This window comes from Pseudopodoces humilis, chromosome 6 (genome assembly GCF_049639895.1).
Source record: "Pseudopodoces humilis isolate 2021_Gansu_Grassland_sample_001 chromosome 6, ASM4963989v1, whole genome shotgun sequence".
Classification (NCBI taxonomy): Eukaryota; Metazoa; Chordata; class Aves; order Passeriformes; family Paridae; genus Pseudopodoces; species Pseudopodoces humilis.
In genome coordinates, this window is record NC_142205.1 from 11,821,726 (window position 1) to 11,843,986 (window position 22,261).

General features: G+C 38.6%; 1 protein-coding gene across 5 annotated transcripts in view; it reads left to right on the plus strand.

Moving 5' to 3' along the window:
• PPP2R2C (protein phosphatase 2 regulatory subunit Bgamma) overlaps positions 1-22,261 on the plus strand; it is a 200,580-nt gene that overhangs the window by 60,829 nt on the left and 117,490 nt on the right. For 2 of the 5 annotated variants that reach the window (XM_088056267.1, XM_005517852.2), the window contains exon 1: positions 4,978-5,401. The exons of 1 other annotated variant lie outside the window; for it this stretch is intronic. Coding sequence is in view for 2 of the 4 variants with exons in the window: in XM_005517852.2 (XP_005517909.1) it covers positions 5,332-5,401 (70 nt within the window). In the remaining 2 variants the exon portion in view is untranslated. Of the gene's footprint in view, positions 1-4,713; positions 4,740-4,977; positions 5,402-22,261 lie in introns of those variants that run through there. 2 more of the 5 variants (XM_088056264.1, XM_088056266.1) reach the window with 2 other exon arrangements.

Here is a 22,261-nt window from a genome sequence, read left to right on the forward strand (position 1 = left end):
GATGTCACAGACATTAAGATAATATATTAAGACAGTCTATTTTTGGTGAAATTTGTGCAGCTTCTAAGGTTTTCTTTTACTATTACAGTCTTTAAATCTCTTGTTCTTTACAAATAATTAAAGTTCTGTGCCAACTGAAAATTCAGTTTAATTTCATTTAAAGCCACTGTATTTTAATAAATGAAGTACAGAATAATCTGTGTATGAAAAGTTTAGTTAGAACGAAGAAAATATTTAAGTATTTCACTACCATTTCCTTCAACTGCAGTACAAGCTTAATCATTCTAATTCAGATGGAATGATGAATTTGGTGGTGAAGTGGCATAACTCAGGGGTCAAATGGAGACGTAGAGTACCTGATGATGTTCTATTCCAGATATTGAGAGTTTTAATTATTAAAGGTTGTGCTCTTAGTGTCTGACAAAGCTAAATAGAGGCTCTTCAGGAAAATACGTTTAAGAGAACATAAAGGTTCTGCAAGAGTAGAACAGGATGGCCATGTATTCCACAGGTGTTTATAAACAGCATTACACAGTAACCTTCAAGACAAAAGACAAACTGCCTCCTAATGCCTAATTCCTTCCTCTCTTCTGCTGCAGAGCTTCCTGCTGGAAATGCAGTGAGCAAACATGATCAACAGTCATTCAGCCAAAGATTTGTTCTATCTTCTTCAATTCCTTACCATTAGATTACACTGTTACCAATCCTTACATTCTCAGTTCCATTTTTATCATAAATAGTTTTTGCTTCCTTCCTTGGGGTACTGGCTGCCCGTGGCTTCCATTTCTGGTTTTTTTTTTTTTTTTTTGGTTGATTGGTTGACTAGTTTTTTGTTTTGTTTTCCCTTCTACCTTCCCCTTTCTCCAATTCTTCTGCCCAAAACTCTGACAAGGGGAAATGTTCCTCTCTTTAAATATTTTCTTTCCCTGTCCTCTGAGATTTTTCTCCGACTGGCACAGATCCATTTTTTGTTTGTCTTGTTCCTTTTAACTCTTCTTTTACTGACACCTACAGTCTGTATCAGCATCTGTGTCATGCATGCTCTAGCCTTTTACTTTCCTCCTTGACCTGCTGGCCAGTTTGCCTCCTTTTATGTCTAAGCTTGTTTTATTCTTGTTATGCAGTTATTTTTCAACCTCTTGAATCCAGTTTATTGCTTGTCTCCATAGTCTCTAATGACCTTCTTTTAGAAAGCTCTAAACCAGGACTTCATCCTCATTACTGACTCTCTACCTAAATGTCACTGCTGACCAGTATGTAGCTCTTCTATTTTATAGTTTACTTATAAATTCTTTAAGATAGGACTCTCTTTTATTTTTCTGATTGTAGTGTATTCAACTCAATTAGAGGGCTGTTTTATGAGTAGGATTGTGAACTACTATGAAAGTCCAAGTAACCAATGCACTTCTGATTAAAGCTTCCTTCTTCACCACCTTCTCCCTGGGTATTTGACCATATCAAATTATGTAGGTTATAGGTGGGATTGATAATAAGTAGCATTTTAAAATGGCACAGCTAGTTATTTGCAAATGTTGGCTCACAAATTTGCATTGTGCTACAAATTTAGAGCAGAGTTTTGCTAATCTTTCTCATGTGAACTGACCTACTTAAGTCAGTGGTGTGCTAATATTTGCCACACAGTAAGGATTTGGCTCATAATCTTAGAGAAAGCATTTGCATGCACACTGGGAATATTGTCTAGGGTTTTTCTTAAAGGCTTCCTCCTCATTCCATTCCTCCTTACGAGATTCTTTTTAACTTAAAAATAAGAAGAACAGGGTAAGTGTGATTTGACCCAGATGTGATGCCTAAGGAAGTTGTCCGTGAACCTCTCTAATGGTGAGTGGAGGAAATAATATCTGGATGGGAGCTGCAATTTTGACTTCACAAAAAAATGTCCACTTTGCTTCTAGGAAAAATGAAAACACCTCTAGCTGCTTAAATTACACCTAACAAATAACCAGTGTAGGCTCTAAATGACAGACCATAGAATCTGTAAATTTTGAAAAAATAAAGGACAGCTATTGATGAGTTTACATGGAAGAGCAGGAACAACAAGGCCAGAATTCTCTCAGCCATCTTGGTCACATAAATGTAGAGGTATTTACAAAGACAATGGTACCAGTGTTTTTTTTTACAGACTGTCAGTGTGACTTTTTTGAGATTGTACTCATCATTTGAATAATTTCTGTGTTAATTTTCTGTGTATTTGCAGGTAGAAGTTGTTCCTCTGTAGTTGTTCCTACTCAAATGTGTTGCTGGATTTTTGGCATCAAATGCCCTGCAAGGTGACATTTCTTGCAGTTTTAGGAGTCATCACAGTAATAGCTTCTCAGTGTTACCTTCACAGAGCAATCCACACTCTGTAATACATCAGGAACAAAAGGAAGGCTAAGGAGAACCTCCATTCTCTATTGGATGCAGGGGGAAACAATAGCAACAAAGAATGAGGAAAAAGATGAAGTATTTTATGCCTGCTTTGCCTCAGTCTTTAACAGCAAGGCCAGTTCTTGGGTACCCAGTCCCTTGAGCTGGAAGACAAGGACGGGGAGCAGAATGAAGCCCCCGTAGTCCAAAGGGAAATGATCAGTGACGTGCTACACCACTTAGACAAACACAAGTCTATGGGGCTGGCTGGGATCCAGCTGAGGGGACTGAGGAAGCTGGTGCAAGTGCTCACTGAGGCACCTTCCATCATCTACCAGCAGCCCTGGCTATCAGGGAGGAGTGGATCCCAGTTGACTGGAGGTCAGCAAATGTGAAGCCCATCTGTCAAGTGGGTCAGAAGGAGGATCCAGGGAACTAGAGGGCTGTCAGCCTGCCCTCAGTGCCAAGGAAGGTTATAGAGCAGATCACTCTGAGCGACATCACACACACATGCAGGACAATCGGGATCACACCCAGCCTGCACAAGTTCGTGAAAGGCAGGTCCTGCTTGACCCAGTTCATCTCATGCTGTGGTGAAGTGACCCTCTTAGTGGATGAGGGAAAGTCTGTGGATGTTGCCTAGATAAACTTTGGTAAAGCCTTTGACACATTTTGCCACAACATTCTCCTGGAGAAACTGGCAGCTCTTTGCTTGGAGATGGGTGTGTTCTTTTCTGGGTAAAACCTGGCTAGATGGCTGAGCCCAGGGAGTGGTGGTAAATGGAGTTACAGCTAGCTGGCAGCTGATCACCAGTGCAGTTTTTGATTTGCTGGGAGGCAGGAAGGCTTTACAAGGGGATCTGGACAGACTTTTGTAAGGGCAGGCAGTTTGCACAGATGCTGAAGGGAGGTGCCTTCTTGACCCAGAATGGTGTAACTTGTGTTAAATAGTTGAGAGTAAAATGGCTGTTGTAGTCTTTGCCAAGGACTTTGGCAGAGTTGGGATTTCGTGTGCAGTGTGTTATGCTCAAAATCCAAGGTGAGAACATAGTATGTCAAGGAAGGTCAAAATAAACCAGCTGCATCACATGGATTAGAACCATTTTGTCCAAACTAAATATCAGTATTTGCAAGGCCTCCTTCCTCTTTTCTGAAGAGGATAGGGAGGATACTGCAGAGCTGCCAGTACTGCCACAGTAGTGACTGTCAGCTGTCAATGCAGAAATAACATTTCTAGTATTGTCACTGCCTAAACCCACATGTAAAATATGTTTTGTACAGGTTCAAGTACTGAATAACTTCTCTTACTTTCTCACCTGCTCAAATATGAAGATTTTAAAATATTTACTTGCCAGGCTGGAGATGGTTCTGTTTTATTTTTCTCTATTAATGAGAAGAAAAACTGATTCTATTGCTATTCTTCTTTCCCCCCTAGCCTGGCTTCATCCTGAAATAAGTTGTGTATCCCTAAGCAGATTTTTTTCTACTTTTTTCAAAGTCACATGCCAGTTTATAGGAATAACAGGGTACTTGAATCAAGAGCTGTATGTTCTAGTTCATTAGAAAGAAAGAAAAACAAACACAAAAACCCAATAAAAATTCATGCAGTGTTACACAAAATGCAGTAATGCTGACAACCAAATTGTACTTTCCATGTTCAATTCCAGGGCCTAAAGCACAAGATTCTCTCTCCTCTATTGGTTTTGTGGTTGTGGACTCCCTTAGCATGCTGTAGTGGTGGTTTGGTATACAGCCATTTGTTTTCTATTCAAATATTTAAACTTCAGTGGTGCTTACCTTTTCTGAATGCATACTTTCTGCAGCAAACAGTTTGTGATTTATTGAATAGAAACCAAAAGCTAAAGGAAATTGCTTGTCTGTTCAGTTGAAAGAAATTTGCTGTTATATAAAACATTAAGCATTTGGACTAAAGAGCAAGCTTTATTTTACAATGCAAGTGAGCAATTTTCCGCCTCTACTTATTTTCATATTTCTGAGTATATGTATTTCAACGCTGCTTTCCAATATGATGGGATAAAGCACTAAAAGAGTATCAGGTCTGAGAAAATCAATGACCTGCAAACATTCCCTTTGTCCAGCTTTTCTTTCCTGTATAGGGAAGCCAGAGAGGTTGTTTTTAAATACTTTGTAATTTTACGTATATCTAAAAAAACTGGGTGTAAAAAAGATAAATAACAGTTATTTTATCTTACGTCCTCCGAACCGTTGCCTGGCCTCTGACGAATCCTTTGGCACAGGCAGACATTTGGCAATTTCGGTAATATTTATAGAGGCTGACATTGAATGACTGTTGCTTTTGCTGCAGATGACAGCACGACTAGCACAAAATCGCGGCCGCGTGTTCGTGTGCGGTACGTGTCGATTCAAACGCGTTCAATCAGCTTGAAGTTTCTTCTCCCTCATCCCCTCCCTCAGTTTCTCTCCTTGCCCATCTCCCCGGCAGAAGAGCCGGAATAATTAGCTGCAGTGTCATTTTTCACTTTTCTCCATGCAGATGCGGCGCGGCTGGGCCGCGGCGGGGCGGGCGGGGAGGGGCCAGGCTGATGCAGCAGGGCCGTGTGACAGCAGCGGCGCGACCCGCTGCGCTCCGGGCGGCTCCCGCTGCAGCCGCGCCGCAACTCTGCCACAAGTGCCTCTGCTCCCTCAGCTCCCTGCTGCCTTTCTGCAGCCCTCATTCCTCGGAGCCGTTTCTCCCCCTCCGGCTTTCTCCCGCTATTCTTCTTCCCATTTTTCTCCCTTCTTATTTTTTTTTTTTTTCTTCCCCCCCCCAGCCCCTTCCCCCCAATCTGTGCTGCCTCAATAGCTCTCATTATGCTGTGCTCAGTGGCCCGGTGTGTTCCCCGCCTCTGCTAGGCAGTGGCAGCATGGATGGTGCTCTTGTGACGACCTCTGCTGATGCTATCAGTCCACTGCGGATAGGCATGCTGAGTAATCCTGCTGTAAATGGGCGAGGACACGGACACACGGAAAATTAACCACAGCTTTCTGCGAGACCACAACTATGTGACTGAAGGTAACATAAATACTGTCGTTTTTCTCTTCTTGCATTGCATGTTCTATGCCAGGAATGCACTGTCATGTTTGGAGATGTAGGCTGTTCGTTTTTTTCTTTTTTTAAACAGGGGGAATTTCATGGCAGTTTTTCTGTGGGATGTAGCAACAGAATCTGTCTGAATTTGCTAAATCCCAAAGACATTCTGTCATGCTACAGCTGTATATGAAACTACACGGGCTGGAGAAGGTCTTGCATTGTGCTGAGTTTCTGCTAGTGAGGTGTGCAGCACCTGGCATTGAATGCACAGTAGCTGCAGTGTAGAAGATTGGAAGCACTTGATTACTTAAAAAAAAGAAAAAAGAAAAAAGAAAGGTTTGAGAGCACCAAAGTAAGAGAAATAGTCTGTAAAGTTAACTGTTTGCTGGTGTAATGAAGGGTATGCATCTCATTTTGGTAATTATATCCTGAGCATTACAGACATTGCTCAGTTGATTGTTCCCTAGAGAACTGTATACATTTAGAAGGCATTTAGGAGGGATATGTAAGCATCATCTTTTGAAATGCTGCTGCCTTCTTTCCATCCCCTGTGTCTGTGCAAGGTACATGAGAAAAGGCACCTTCATTTTCAATCATTCAGTGACTTGCAGGTTATTACATAAAAAGGAATTTTCCTGCAGGTGACATACATTAAATGCTAATGGAATTTACCTTGAGAACGTGAAATGCTTGGGTCAGGTACTGGTCCGTATTTCCTTGCCAGAAAGTTGGTTTAAGAGTAGGCCATTTTAAGATGGATTGAAGAGCAGAAATATGTTAGTAGGTGCTTGACTTTGCAAATATATTTGTATGTGCAGTTTTAACAGCACTTTTCAGCAGCAGAAACAGTAACTCAGTGCAGGCTTATATAATATGATCATACTTAACATCAGGGTCAACCAATACTCCTTGAGACACAGTCTCCAGATTCTGTCGTCATTTGATCAATGCTCAGTCACTTAATACTCCCATGCTGCATCCTAAAACGTGATCAGCTGATGCTCTCTTGATTATTGATGATTTGAATTGTTTTAGATTAGAGAAAACAGTAGGATGATTTTGTCATACTGGGATCACAAGGCAGATTTTTCAAAAGAAAAATTAAAAATGCTGTGTACTGTAACTGTTACCAGTGACTGCTGTAATTGCTTGCTAATCTTGCCTCTAGGACATTCTTTGCACTCTGGTTCATGTTTCGGTGCATTTTCAAATTTTTTTTCGAAGTTATGGTTAATGGTTTTTTTCAGAATGATGATTTATGTTTTGAGATGTGGTCACCTGTTTGAAGAAACTTTGCTGAAATTTGTAAATTCATGCCTTGGATTCTGTAAAATGCACAGTATAATTTCTCAGTATACTTGATACATGGTGTATTTCAGACGTGCAGCTATGTTAAAAATTGAATTTTCAAGTCTCTCTGTTTGTAATCTGAGGAAAATAATTCTTTGTGGATTTTGCAAATCCATAGTCTCCTCTTTTATATATCATGAGTGTTCTAAAAATTAGATGGAGATTTTTAGTATTTTTTGTGACACTGCTGGGGCAAGTGTTAGATTTTTCTCATGTTTTGTCTTCACTTGATACTTGGATCATAAGTTCTGGATGTTCTTCTGTCATTGTACATGGAGGGGCTTGTCTGGAATGGGTCAAAATACAATTTGAATATCAGTGCTGACCTGTGTTGTATTTTTCCTGTAATCAGAAGTCATCATGAAATATGTTGGCATCTGTTCTTGAAATTTTCAGTAGCAAAGTGTTAGTTTTTCATCTCGGACTAGAGTAATTCTCATTGGGAATGCAGAGTGTAATAGAATTCTTCACATCTGTTATATCTGACATTGCCACACCTTTTAAAAGATCTTGGAAATCATGAGGGAATGGATTTATCCGTGAAATTTTTCCAAGGAGACCTTCAGCTCAAAGAGGAGCATCGCGAATTTTAATTTCTCATTGATACACTTTGTTTAAAGTGCATAATGAATACATTAGTTAAACTCGTGCTTAAAATGTGCTTTGTTTGTTCTTCTGTGGGATTTTGTATTTTTTTATTTAAAGATTTGGCTCCAAGAAAGAACTTTAAGACTTCTTATCTGTAAAGGCCTGTAGTCCTTTCACAGGCCTTGTCTTTGGTCCTGTGACATGTTAAGCCCAGTATGTAGCAACAATAGAAAGGGAATAATGTGTTACCTTGTTATACTTCTTTGGGGTCCAATCCAGGTTTTTCTCTGGCTTTCGTAATCCACCGTTTAAAATGAAAAAATGCTTTATGTTGTGTCTAGTGTATTAGAGAAGTTACAAATTCATTGTTGTTCATGAATAACCAAAATTTTATCTCATTTTCAGAGTATTAAAATCTAGGTAAGTGGTGCCCTCTGTCCTTGCTATTCCATGCAGCAGACTAAATTAATTTACAAAAGGAGGTATTTCTAACCCTTATATGTACTTTCTTCCTGTAACTATTCACTGAGGAAAGTAAAGCCAGCAGTAATCATGAAGATGTAGGTTAACTATAGCATTGCTTTACTTCTCTTCCTGCCGTGCTTTTTCACTGATCTAAAAACAGTTCAGTCAGATGACATATGAATTCAGGGTGTAGGAAAGATGTGAGCCAAATCTGATCTGCTCTGCTCTCTGTAATGGACTGAATGTGTTCCTAACAAAACTGCTTGCTTGAGCAAAGTCAAATTTAATCTCTTTGATAGGTCATTATTTTCTAACATTGGGATTATCTGTAACAAGTGTGGATTTACCTTGATTATGGAAAATTGAATTGGTTTTTAAATCTCAATTTTTTTTTATTTTGTTATTATGTATGACAACAGTGGCCCTGGTTCTCCTGCTGCATATGCACAACTACAATGTGGCATTAAAACAAGCAGAATGTGAATAGTTTTTAATTCAAAGTCTTTAAAATTATGTTACAGTTGCACAATGGAAAAAGGTGATTTAATTCCAGCTGCAATATACAGCAAATTTTTCAATGCTCACTTTTAAAAGTAGTTTTTGAAGCAAAGTGCTTTGATTTCAGTTGTTTGTGTGAGGAAAATAGAAAAGGTCTGGTAAGACTTGTAAAGAAAGAGAGAAAAAGATCTGAGGGTTAGAAAATGTGAGCTGTGAGGAAAGATTGAACTTCTTTGCAAAGGTGGTGAAACACTGGGATATATTGCCTAGGGATCCTGTCTAAGTTTTATCACTGAAGTTTTTAAAAGAAGGTGACATAAATGTCTGTAAGAAGTGGCAAGGGGATAGCTGAACCTCCCGTGGGGCAGAGGAATGGACTAGATGACCTCTGAGATCTGTTCAGGCTTGTGATTCATTGCGGAGCTGTGTTTTATCTTAATTGCCTTTTGCACCACAGCTGTGGGAACCAGCTGCCCAGGAGGTGTTGGGTCAGTAAAATGTGTTATTTCCACAGCAAATGTAGGAGGACTGAAGAGAGAGGAGAGGCATGGGAAGAGAAGATTGGTTGAAGGGGAGAAATGTGATCCTTCATTACTGTACAGAGTCTGTTGGGGCAAGAAAATTGTGGGTTTGGGGGAAGGGGGGATAAAAGAGGCTCCTGTGCTTTAGCAGGCAGAGGATGTCCTTCAGTCCTAGAGGTCCCTTGATGTTACCTGTGCTTAAGATTAACGGTGAGACTGACAGGACTGCTGATACACTTGGCTGTCTCAGGGCCTTGGGATCAGACACACAGGATCTGGTTGAGAACAGTGAATTGCCTGGTATGGTTGCTGTATTCCAGGCAGGGACAAAAAGTTGCAGGAATCAATGGTGCCACTCTCTTACTGAACTGCCAGGTTATTTCAGTTACTCTGTATTTTACTGATTTAACAATTAACAGAAGTAATGAACAAAATTCACTACTCTTGCCAAACAGTATTAAAGGATGTGTTTCATCTCCATGATTTGTTTGGAGAAATGCTTCTCTGGTGGGTGAAGCATATTGCAGGTTTCATGCAGACAAGTCTAGCATATGAATTGATCCCTGCCTTTTTATGGAATATCTCTGTTTTGGGAAGGAATAAAAAGTTGCTTATGCTTCCAGTTTCTGGAGAGACACAGGTTCCTCCCTTGGTCTAGGCCTGCAAATGCAAGTGGAGCCAGCAGAGATGCAGTAGGGCAGAAGGTGGCCTGCACTATCTAGTCATTTATACGGCTGAATTGTGCCATTTGGTTCCATATGGCTTAACTTCTGTGAAAAAGTTAGTCATATTAATAGTGTATTAATGTCCTCAAATATGATGTTTGAAGAATAATGAGAATTAGCATTGCAGTATATAGCATATTGAATCATAACCATGTGAAATGTTTATTATAGAGGATAAAGGAACCCTTTCTTTTCTTAATGGTTTTAAAGAAAAGTCCTCTGCAGATAATGAAAACAGATGTTGGGACCCTTTTTTTGCCTCAATGAGAGAAGTTAGTATCTCTCTTCTTCAGTAATCAAAATTACAAGAAATTACCAATTTTCATCTGCCAAAAAGAAATTTATTTATGAGCATTTCTTTCATAAACATCTCAAATATTATTTGAATTAGACCTTAATAACTGAGGTATTAATTGGATGAATATAGCAAACAAGTACCACTCTGCTGGCTCAGGCTTACCATTGGTCAGTCTAGTTCACTGATTTCTCCTTATAAGAAAAGTCCAAGTGGTAACTTTTCCTCTCAACCTCCAGCAATTCAGGATTTTTGTTGTGAATACTGATGATTTTAATCTTTTTACATAACTCATTTAGAAAGAGAATTACCCTGGAAATTATTGCTCATTCTTAGTCTAGTTGCTTGTGTTATTTCTTTTTTTCCTTGAGTCAAGTGTGAATAGGAGTAAACCTTGTTAAAGCATAACTTTGCCCCTTGTTACACAGCATATAGTTATGTCTTTCTGTGCATGGATTTGGTTCTTTTATTCACACTGATATTCAGATGAATGTTGTGGGTAGCCTTGAAGATTTGGATTAATAAGGTTTATTCCATCCAAGTGATGTTGCTGACTTTGTAATCTCTATTCATGCAGCTTAGTAGGGTGAAGCCATGGAGGCAGAGCTGGAGCGTTGCTGTCACACTGGCTTGCGCTGCACTCCCATCCATTTGCTCACTCACTCAAACCTGCAGCTGGATGTGGGGTTCAGCATCCAGGAAAGTCAAGCATTGATACTGCTTGAAGCTTGGATCTGCACAGCACAGATATTTAAGGTGATGTCTGTATGGGTGACATGGGCCAGCAATTCACTCCAACAATCCCAGAAAAGGCAATGTAGATTTAGCCAGAGAGAATTGCACTGTCAGCAGCACTTGTACCAGCTACGTGTTCCAAGTCCTTCATTCATACTACATTTATTAGGCTCATAATATTGTTGTCTCTATTTTGCTTGCCAAATGTACTTTATGAAGAAATCATAAATCAGGATTGGGGTTAGGATGACCCTAGGTTGATCCTAGGCTGGGACTTCGGAGTTTCTTAGTTTGCTGTTCCCAGCATTTCCAAAGAGCAGGAGCATGTTAGTATTAACTTGCTACTGCCTCCTCAAAAGATCTGCCTCTCCAAGGATGAGGTTATTTTTAAGGACTGGTTGTTAGATCATCCTAAGAGGGCGTTTCAAGCCACTCTGAGCTGCAGGACATGTTTCAAAGGCATGCAGTTAACTTGGTTTGGATCTTCATTTAATGTCATGTTCTCCACATGGCAGTTATTCACCAGTGTCACATGTGCCTTTAAAGCTTTACCAAGTGTGATTAGGCTGGGCTGCAATCTTCCTGTTTGCAAAGAAATAAATCTCCCATGTTGGATCGCTGGTTTTGGTGAGTTGCCCTTAGGGACTGATAGCAACCTTGTCTCTCTTTGCATGCATGTGTAATCAGCAGATGATCCTGCACTCACTATCTAAATAATAAATGTATTTCATTGCTGTATAGTGCTAGAGATCCTGGAGAAGTGAATAAGATGTATTAACAAAAGGAAAGAACCATCTAGAATATTAGCTAAAGCCAAGCTCCTTCCATAAGAGTGACAACAAGGAGCTGAGAAAGGACATACTTGCACCAATCTGGAGCTTTTTCAGGTGCCAGCAGACTAGAAACATTATAAATAGAAATGCTTACAGTATATTTAACTATATAACTGTTATATGTAATAGATTGAGCTACATATAAGCCTTAAAAACAGAAGTTCAGGACATGAACTGTGCAATGTGTGTGTAAGATAAAACACAGGCATAGAAATATGATCCATGCAGGCTCGCTGTCTCTGCCAGATTTTTTTCTAATTGAACCAGACAGTTTAAAAGTATTGAATGATGTAAAACTAAACAACATTGTGCAAGTAGAGTCAGTGTCATTGTTCACCATGGGAGCAGTTTATTTAGTGTATGTATCATTATGAAAACTGTATTTAGCAGTATATTTTCTACATGTTTTCCATGTAAACCTCAGGCATCTCAGCAATGCATCATATATTTAAATGGTGGATTTAGAGAATGTAGATGTTGCTCTTGCATCAGTTTAAAATGTGAAACACTATACAATAACACTGAATATTTTATAATGAAGAAGAGCTGACTGACTGTTGTTACAGCCATAAAAAGGTAATCCATCCTGTTTATGTTGTGTTACTACATCATTACTAATTGTATCCTTGAAACTTTCCATCCATGGTTTATTTAGTCACCATAGTAAGGCTTTGTCTCAAGGACTGTATGCTGGGAGAACACAAAGTATTTGCAGGCTAACCTCAGTGTAATTTCAGCCTAATTTTCCTGTGGCCAGGGAAGGGTAATCTCAGAAAATTAGATAAAGTTATAATGGGGACATTTGGGATTTTTTAAACAAGAAAGGGTTTAAAAATGAACTTCTAACCATGTTGAGGCACTTTCCTGATCAACTATTTCCGTAGTTCTCCGGTTAATGCTAAGTTTGCCCTTAGTCAAGAATGTGGTCTGTTTTGCTGGCACCTGGTGAAAGTTCCCCAATTATTTACCAAGAACAAAAGCCCCACTGAGCAAAGCAGCCTTATATGTGGTAAGAGAGTTTCTTTTCTCAGCAGTGTTACCTTTCTGAAAAGCTCTTGTTCCTGTTTTTATTATTGCTTTAATTCAAATAAAAGCAGACTTTTATTTCATTTCCTAGTGAAAGACAAATAATAAAAATGTACATTAAGAGATCTGATTCCTAATAAAATCTCAGCATGACATGCCATGCAGTTCAGTGACTTTTGTGGATTATTAATATTGACAGGGTTTGGGATCTGTACTGTTAAATATAGCAGTGTTTGTTTCTTTCCTATTCACTGATCCATCTGCTGCAAAAAAGAGAAGAAAAGGATGCAGACATCTGTGTTATGATATGTGTCTTACTTAGAGTACAGAAGAAAGTAAAAGACTAAGAGTTGGCTTATTATTCTTTAGTTCAACTTAAGTCTGATTAGCATTTAGTTACTGTTACCATACATCTTCCTGTTTGCAGTACTTTTGTCATTTGTGTGACTCAGATTTGCAGTCAATGGCTCTACAAAATAACATCATTTGCGTAAATTCTGAGGTTAATGCTGCGTGTGGTAGTACTGTTTGCATTAAAGACAGCCATAACATGCTCTACCAGTTTCTGGGTCAGTTTCTAGTAGAAATAAAGATCATCAGAGTTGAATTAAAAGTAAATGATTGTTTATTTCCTTCTCTCAATTTTTAATGACTCCATATTATTTCTCCTTATTCTAAGATGCTAAATAAATAAACATTTCAAATAGAAACAAAAAATAGTTTTCAAGCAATGAGCTGGTCACCAATTATCAATAATTCATTTCTAAAGTTTCATCCACTCAACAAAACATCATGTTGTACTGTTTGAGAGGTTCCAAGTAATGATAAAAACTGCATGAGGTCTTTAATTAGTGTACAGCTTTAAATCAGGACCTGTCTGATATAATTTCTGATAGAATGCCTTTATTTCTACATTGTGCTATGATAAAAATAAAACTTCAACTAATAAATTCAATACTAATAATAATTAATTAGAAAATCAACAAATAGGCACAGTGGGCTGGTGAGTGTAGGCCTGAATTGACTGCTAAGGTAGCATGTGAAACTTTGTCCTGCTGCATATTAATTTGACACCCTGCTTGATTTGGTATCTTTTATTGCTGCATGCAGATCTGTGATATGGGAATAACCAGTACAAGACGAAGTCAGATGTGTATTCTGTAGTCTTCTTTTAAATGGAAGATTTAGGTCAAGTATATTCTCTTTAATCAGCAGTGAAGCTCAAAGCAGAATTCACATATGCAGTCTCTTTGAAATAGGTAGATGTGAATTACTACATCTTACAGAATTTCCTGGAATACCTTACTAAGAGTCAAGTCATATGGATGATGGTTATTCTCATTGCTCAGGTACAATATGGATATAATTCTGTGCATGTTGTGTGCACTTGTAGCACAAGTGTATGCTACACTCAGAGTTTTGTGGATGACTGCTACTGCATGTTTCTGGTGTGTCTGTATTCCTCCCAGCTGCTATGCTTGAAATGTGAATCTACAAGTCCTGGGATGGCTATGGCCAAGTTTCAGCATTGGGAGACAGTAAGAGCTGGTATGTAGGGCACTGTCCTTCAGGTCCTATGAAATTCACACTGTTTATGTGTGACAGTGCTGATCAGGGGAGTGCACATTGTCTCTGACTGGAGCAAAACTTCCTTTACACCATGGTGTGAGAAGCAGTGTCCTTGAATTTCTGATTTTCATCTGTGGTGGTGATGAGCTGCAGCTTTCTGAAAAACTGTTTCCTTGAATGTGGATTTTATTTTCCATGCTTAAGTGTGTCATTACTTGATAGATAGCCATTTCTGTGCTTCCACATGCATTTCTGAAAAATGAAGAAAATAGAGCACAGGCCTTTTGTGTTGATAAGTAAACGTTACAAAAGGTGCTAGTTTAAAACAAATAAGTTACATCTTTCAGAAGTTATGATATTGCAAATCAGCCAATTATATTAAAACTTCAAGATTTACTAGCTGCAAGAATTCATGCTACATCCAAGCAGAGGGGTTTAGTCGCCTTGACTTTGAGCTGTGGTGCAGAAATTACTGCTGAATGTGATTTTTACATAATAGAAACAGCCATCTCTTTGTTGTGTTGATTTTTCCCATTTTTTTGTTGAAAATTGTTATACTGAAAATATATTTTATTTTTTCATATCTGCGGTTGGAGCCACTCCCATCGCATGGGAGGTAGAGCAGAGGGGAAGAGGCTCTGATTAGCCCACCAACCTAGGCTTCTTCAGAAAATATCAGCAAACTTGGCCTGGTTTACATTTCTCCCTTGTTGGCAGGGAGGGAACCAGCACAGCTGCTCGCTCCTGAGAGCAGGGGGAACCATGGGCAGTGCTGTCTTCTGCTGGTGCAAAGTTGCCATCTGTCACCAGAGTCGTGTTGCTGCTCCCTGTGACCTGCTCAGTGTGCACCAGTTTGGGCAGTGTGGTGAAGACTTCCAGAGCAGTGAAGATTTCTGCTGTGCTCCTTCAAAACCACCTTGTGATAAGGCTTTTGCAATGGTTATGCACCAGGAGGTGCATTTCTTCCCAGAAGGAAGGGAGGAAATACAAAGTATATTGAAAAATGTCTGTCAGCTATCCTGGATGTACCTGGGAAACGATAGTAATAGCAGCAATGTTAAATGTGAAAGCAGAAAGCTTTGATGCTTCTGCACTATAAATAATTACTAACAAAGGCGATTGCCAGTGTGGAGAGTTGCTTGCAGAGGGATTAATTTCTGATTGTTAAGTGTAAGTATATTTAGACAGAAAATTATTTTTGTTCCTGAAAGCCAGGGAGTTGTTGTAAATGGGAAGAATTAGCAATTTGGACTCCACAGAACAAACACCAGCCTTGTTATTACAGATGAGACTTGATGGATGTAGTTATATTGAGGTTAGCACAGGAAGCTATTCCTATGTTTTACATTTTAATGGCTGAGCTCTGTCATTTTATTATTAGCAGTTGAATTTACACAGTTTTCTTGAAAAACTACTTAGTTTGGCAGTCTTCTTTTCTGAAATGTTGCAAATATTTCAAAGTCCTTAATGTCCCTCTTGTTAAGTCACTTTTGATCCAAAAATCTTCATTGTGAAATTTGTGCACATGGGCACAGACATACTCTAACACAATAACAGAATCCAAATAATTGAAATTGAGGAAAGGAATAAAGGAGCTTATAGGAGTCTCCTATACTTTGCCTTTGGTAGTTTTGCACTGCAGTCCATAATCTGTGACTCCAAAATCTGAGATTTTGTTGTGTAAGTGAAACCCCACAGGATTTTGGAAGGCAACATATATTAGGGAAATAGTGCTAATCCTGCAAGTTTAAAATAAATACAAGTAGCTAGATGAGATTTGACTACATGTGATGGCAAGAGATACCCAAACATTTTAACTAGGACACGCCATTATAGGTAGAACCTGACATTGAGAGTGCTGCACAGTTCAAGCAAACTTGAGCAAGTTTTTTTCACATAAAAATAGTAACTTAACCAGTTTACACATCCTAGACAAAGAACTTGTTAAAGTCTTAAGCTTGTAAGTATTTTAAGATCTTTTACCTCACAGATAGCTGTCAGACTGGCTATCAGATAGTTTTTTTTGCCCCAGTCTGATTCTCAGATCCAGTAACATACCACACTTGAAGAACTGGAAGAAGGCTACGTTGATCAGTTCTTATAGTTCAAAATTTGGGCTGAAGCTAAAATACATCTGTTCCCCTAGATGTCTGACATGGGCTGAAGAGTGGAAATTGTGTAAGAGAACATGAATATTTTTGGACTAAATATCTGACAGGAATAATTAACATTTTCCCCTGATTCACACAGCCTTCTACCCAGGCAACAGATGGGTAACCCTAACTCTTAAACCTAATGGTCTGTCTTGAAGTTCCTTTTCATGTGCTTCTGGTATATGTCTTTATACTGCTAAAGTTCTTTGATTTCCTTTTGGCCACTTTCCAGAGCATCTTTTAATTTCTTTTGTGAAATTTCCATGCCAGCTTTAATTTCTGCCAGAAGGCAACTGTTCCATCTCAGTTCAAGCAGGACCCTAAAGCTTTAAATGCTCAGAATTTCTCTTTCTGGAAGTAATATGCCTTGCTCAGACTTCAGAGACATCAAGAATATGTAGATACAAGCACTGCTGGGGAGAGGAATAAGGACACAGAATTCCTTCCTTGACTACAGTTATTCCCTTTCCATTTGCTGCTCGACTTGATTGTAGTGATAATTCAGCTTTTATCTGCAGCACTTGCTGCTGTTTGAGTTCCAGGAATCTTTATTTAAAAAAAAAAGAGGGAGTCCAGCCAAAACCACAACTCATTAGGTACTCTTTGCCAAGTTCTTTCTGCTCTGTGTATTGAATCTTGTGAGGGGCAAGACCTGGAAGTGTCACTTAGTACCATGCTTTCACTGTCATTAAATGACATGGATGTGACTCAAAATCATTTTGGACCTGATAAATTGATTTGCGGATGATCTTAAGGTGTAGGGGGAAAGTCTTTTCTAGTTTGAAGAGGCCCTTCTTCTGCACCATTGTACTGAGAAGGTGTTTTTGGGGGTAGGTCTGGCAGCCTTCTTGGGTAAGGTCCCAGTTAAATACGTTAATATCAACAGACCTGGTTGAAGAACAGGGTCAGGATTTTATCATGTTATCATAAGGGAAAAGCAAATGGCGTTTCCTCTTTGTTACTTGTTATGACTCACCCCTGAGGATGAGGGTGGCTGAGGTTCTTGTTAATAGATCTCTTGAAACAGATTAGAATGAAATGACACTGAATGACTGTTTTTTATATTTATATATAATATATATATTTATTTTATGTAGGGATGAATTTAGAATAATGTGCTTGCCATGGAAAGGAGGTATGTAGGCATTTTGGTTATTATCTATCTGTAGTAATATAACAGTACTAAAGTATAAAAATAGCACTTCAGAAAATATATAAGGGAAAGAAAGAATGAGAAGAAAAGGATAAGAGTAGATAGTGGAGAGGAAAGATACCACCACCCATCTAGCAAGGAGACTTGATTGTTGTTATTTGTTGTCTGTTGGTTGAAGTGGTGATCTTCATCTTTATCAGATGGGAGTGGGGAAGCCCCCAAAACACAAAGTTCAGTGGTTTAATAAATGTTCAGACATGCATATGTCATACACCTCCTCCCTTTCTGAAGTAACACTGCAGATCACGTGCAGTCCTCTGGTGGAAGGCCCCCAAAATTAGTCAGGGGGTATTCTGAGGGTCTTTGATAGTTTATGACACCTTCTAAAACATGACAGCTGCCTCTCATGCCAGTGTGGTTGAGCCACTTGTGCCCATCAGAAGAGATGAAAACTTCAGGCCTCTGTGTGAATGGCCTGGTCCTTCCCCAGGGAGAAGTTGTACAACTGAGCCTGTTATCTAAGAGTGATAAAAAACATTACCCCACCTCTGCAGGGTCTGCTTCTTGCCTGCCTTTTCCCTTGCATGGCTCAAAATCCAGCTTGTAGCCTCTGCTGGTGGGTGCTCACCCCCTCTGCACCTGGGCTGTGACCTTGCAGAGCCAACCTTGGCAGGGCACCCACTGCTGCTGCAAATGGCTGATTGTTTGAGTCATCATTAACATTTCAGTCTCTCATGACATCCTACTATAGAAATGGTAGTGACTAAATAATAGAAAATTTTATTTTAGTTACATTTTTTTACTCTGGTAAATTTTAAAAAACTGAAATGCGCTACCTAGGTTTTTAGGACACTGAGATTACTGTACATGTTTCTGTTAAACAGCAGTGTCATATTTGAAATCCTGACAAGTTGTTAACAGCCTTTGTGTAATTGTGATTTAGTATCTAATGAAGTCTGTTGAGAACCTGCCACTGTCTGGAACAGAATTGGATCCAGCTGCATGACTTTGCATGGCTGTACTCTATGTACATACTGTAAATCCAGAAAAAAAATAAATATACAAACCACATATTTTGTTTGTGCTTTGAGTAATTTTAATCTTACAGAATTATAGAATGGCTTGGGTTGGAAGAGACCTTATAAACACTTTCCACTAGACCAGGTTGCTCAAAGCCCCATCCAAGCTGGCCTTGAACACTTTCAAGGAAAATACACAGAAGATACAGCTTCTCTGGGCAACCTGTTCCAGTGTCTCACCTCTACATCTATTCTGCATTTATATGTCTACTCATCTGTCTTAATCTCTGCATCTATTTCTTCTACTTTGTACAGTAGCCTTAGTCTTTTGTCTTCAGTACTACATTGTATAGTGTGGGGATGTAGGTTATAAACCCTGGTACTGGAAGAGCTTTTTTTGAAGAGTTTATCTCAGTGTTCACCAAAAGCCTTTCTGGTAATTTAAGTGTGCTGAATCTTCAGAGATTCAATACTATTGCTGGCTTTGTTCTTTAGGACAGCAGTAGGTAAAGATGAAAATGTGGCTGAATTCCATCTACCATATTCAGAATTCTTAGAATCTACAAAGCTTAGCTTTTCCTACTGTCAAGAAATGTAAGTACATTTTACAGTTTAGCACAAAAATTTCTGGGAACTAAAATTATGAGAATTTATAAGTTTTCTTAGGGTTTGCTGCGATTCTCTTCATCAGTAAACCATATGCTGTCCTTTAGCCAAAAGAACAGATTTTCTGTAGCTACTATAACTATTTAGAGTTATCATTTTGTTAATTTGCATAATGAGTTAGGAAATCTACTTGGAAATTCTCATGCATAATATGATTTATTAAATTTAAGGTTAAAATTATCCAGTTGAATACTATGACCTTAATACTGTCTTTGCAAGTTTTCTTAGGAGTTTAATGCATTCAGATTTATACTAACTTAAGTACAACCCATTTATTTTTCTTTGACCTTTTTGTGTGCTATATGATTTACTCATGCTGCTTATTGTTTTCTTTTAAATACTGTTAAGTCTTTTCTTGAAGCAAAACTGCTCTCCAGATTTTGTCTTGGAGGTAATTTGCTCCAGGCTACTTTTTAACTTTCCGAAATCAAAGTAATTGCAGTTCAGGTTTTAATTGTATGTCTTTTTCTCCTTTTCAAGATTATGCAGCCTGGACACATCACTTTGTTTTTTAAAGGGCTGATAAATGTGTCTAAGTTGTATTAATTTATGTCGCAATAGAAGTCAAATTAATGCTAACCAGAAGATCTTTGCATGAGTAGTATGAAAGGTATAATTAAATCTCTCTGAAAAAAAGATTACAGGATATTTCATGAATGTCACTAACATAGTTTTAGCCCTTAAATAATTTTTCTTTTTTACAGGTACTTTTTAGGGTTGTGTCTACCAGAACCTTAAAAATGTATATCTTAAGAAAACAGTAATTTTTTTCCCTTCATTTGCCCATTTGGGTTTGTGCTAATTTTTTATGTTCATATTATCCTCCTAATTTGCACTTTTACAGATTCCAGAAAGTTCACAGTGTCATAATGACACAGAGGGGTTTTTGAGCTGTGTGCAAAACATTTAGGTGAACATTTAAGCTGACGAGGAGTCTTCCTGTAGTTAGCGATTCCTGTTAAGAGTATCTCAAAGTTCCTTGGTTGAGGACAGCCCTGGAAGATTAACCCACTATAAAGGAAGAGACTGTGGCTGAAGAATTTGCACAGTTTCATTTTTCTGGGAGAAAAATTGTGTGCCACATGCAGAATTACTTGTTTCAATTAATCAGTCTCAAAATAATGGTTAACTTGGTCATAATCTGGTTCAGTCACTTATGGAAGAGCATTGAATTCTGACTGCTCAACATGTAGCCCCATCAGGGATGAGTGATTTCCCTTAATTCTGGCCACTTTCTTCCTAGAGTTGGGCCAGCATGTGGTTTGCTGATGTCAAGCCATTGTTGGCTCATATTCAGCCTAGCATCCAGAATGACCACAGGTCCTTTCCACAAAGTTGCTTTTCTGAAAGTCTGAAGCTCTTCTGCTCCAAGTGCAGAATTTTGCACGTCTTGCTGAATCTCCTGAAGCTACTTTTTTCTTTTTTTTTTTTTCCATTTCTTGCCTTTTCTTGGTTTGCAACTTGGAGGTGATGCACTGAGTTTGTAATGTTAGTTATCACTGTGGATGTTTTAGATTGTTTTAGATGTCTTGCAGTCCACAGTGCGCAGTGAACATACCCTACTCTTGGCTTGCACCAGAGTGAATTTTCTGTATGTTTTTTGATGAGTCAGTGTTCATTTTTGGCTACCACCAGCTGCCAAGATTGTTTGAAATATACCAAATAGCCTTAGGCATTTCTGCTTCAAGAAAGACTTGTTGATTCTTTTCTTAGTGAGAAAGATGGCATTTTTATCTGATATTTCAAATAGCAATGGTGGAAATTATATTTAGTGTGCAGTGGACTTGAAAAAAATCAATATTATTTTTAGCTTGCATTAAAAAATCGTAGGTTTTTAGCAAAACCATACCGTGTACTATATTGAAAATGCCATTTTCCTTTTTCTGTGGAGACTATCCATTAAAGTTCAGGTACCAGCAGTATTATTTCTGGATGCTGGGATTTAAGCAAGGGCTCTGTAACAGATGTCTGACATGATTCAGCTGCAGGTACAAAAGGTTTTGTTTTATTTTATTTCGCCAGCTGTAGGTTGGTTGGAGAGACCCAGGTGGGGCTACAGTCCTCTCACCTTCAGGGAATGGGAAAGCTTTTATGTTCAAGCACCTCCTGAATGTTGTCACTTGGGAATCCACTGCTGCAGCCATGGATTCATTCATGTCAAAGCCCACACAATGCGCTGCTCACCATTTCTTTTTCCAGGTCATGGAGACTGAAAGGTGGCTTTTTTTAATTTTTCAAAGGGAAGATGAACTGTAGAAAAATCAATGATTTCTATAGGACTCAGAGGAAAGTTTCTGGCAGAGGTGATAAGTCAGTCTGGGAGTTGTATAAGAGTTCTTGTATGCACAATAGATTCTACATGGGATTTAAACAAGGAGGGAGAAGAGGTATTCTAGCTTGGATTTGGTGGCAGGATGCATCTTCATCCTAGAAATTGCATGTGCTTTCTGTGATGGAAGAGCTTTCTGTTTGAATTGGACTAATCTCTGGAATGTATATCTTCCTTCAGAAAAAGCTGTTTTCTTTTTTTATTCCATGAATTACTCTCCCAGACAGGGAAACTGATCCTACCTATTAGAAATATCCCATATGGTTCAAGTGCCTCTTGAAGTGCTTGGTGTACATAGGTCAGTGCAGACTGTAGGAGGCTGGAGAACAGTGTGGGGAGAAAACAGGGATGATGTAAGTGAAGGAAAGGCTCTTTGAAGCATTTAATGCATTAGGTGTTTGTTTTTGAGCACTTAAGACTTTTTTTTTTTTGAATAAATGTATGGTACCCTCAAAATGTGAAAACCATAGCAAGGTTATCTTTGTGGATTACTAGAGTAAAGAAACAAAAGTCCACACGGTGACCAATTCAGGTCTTGCTTTCAATTGTAGAGGTTCCCCTCCCCACAGTTTTAGCATTTACCAGTTTGCATTTCAGTGAGAGTAAATGTATTAGGAGTTCTAGTCCTTTCAGTGATTATCAGAAGATATTGCCAAATAATTCAAAGTATTTGAATTATTTTCTCTAGAGATCTGATCATTACTATCAATGCATTGTTACTGTAATATTTAAATTATTCATGTGTCATGACCTTTTGGGGACTCTGAGAGGGCTTTAGGCAACACATAAAACCCAAGGTGTCAGTTTCTTTTCATTTTGCTTCTTTCTGATATTCATTGTTTTTCTCACACGAAGAAAAGGAGCATATTTACTAAAATTCCTGTTAATGCTGAGAGTAATCACTCTCTTAGGTGAAC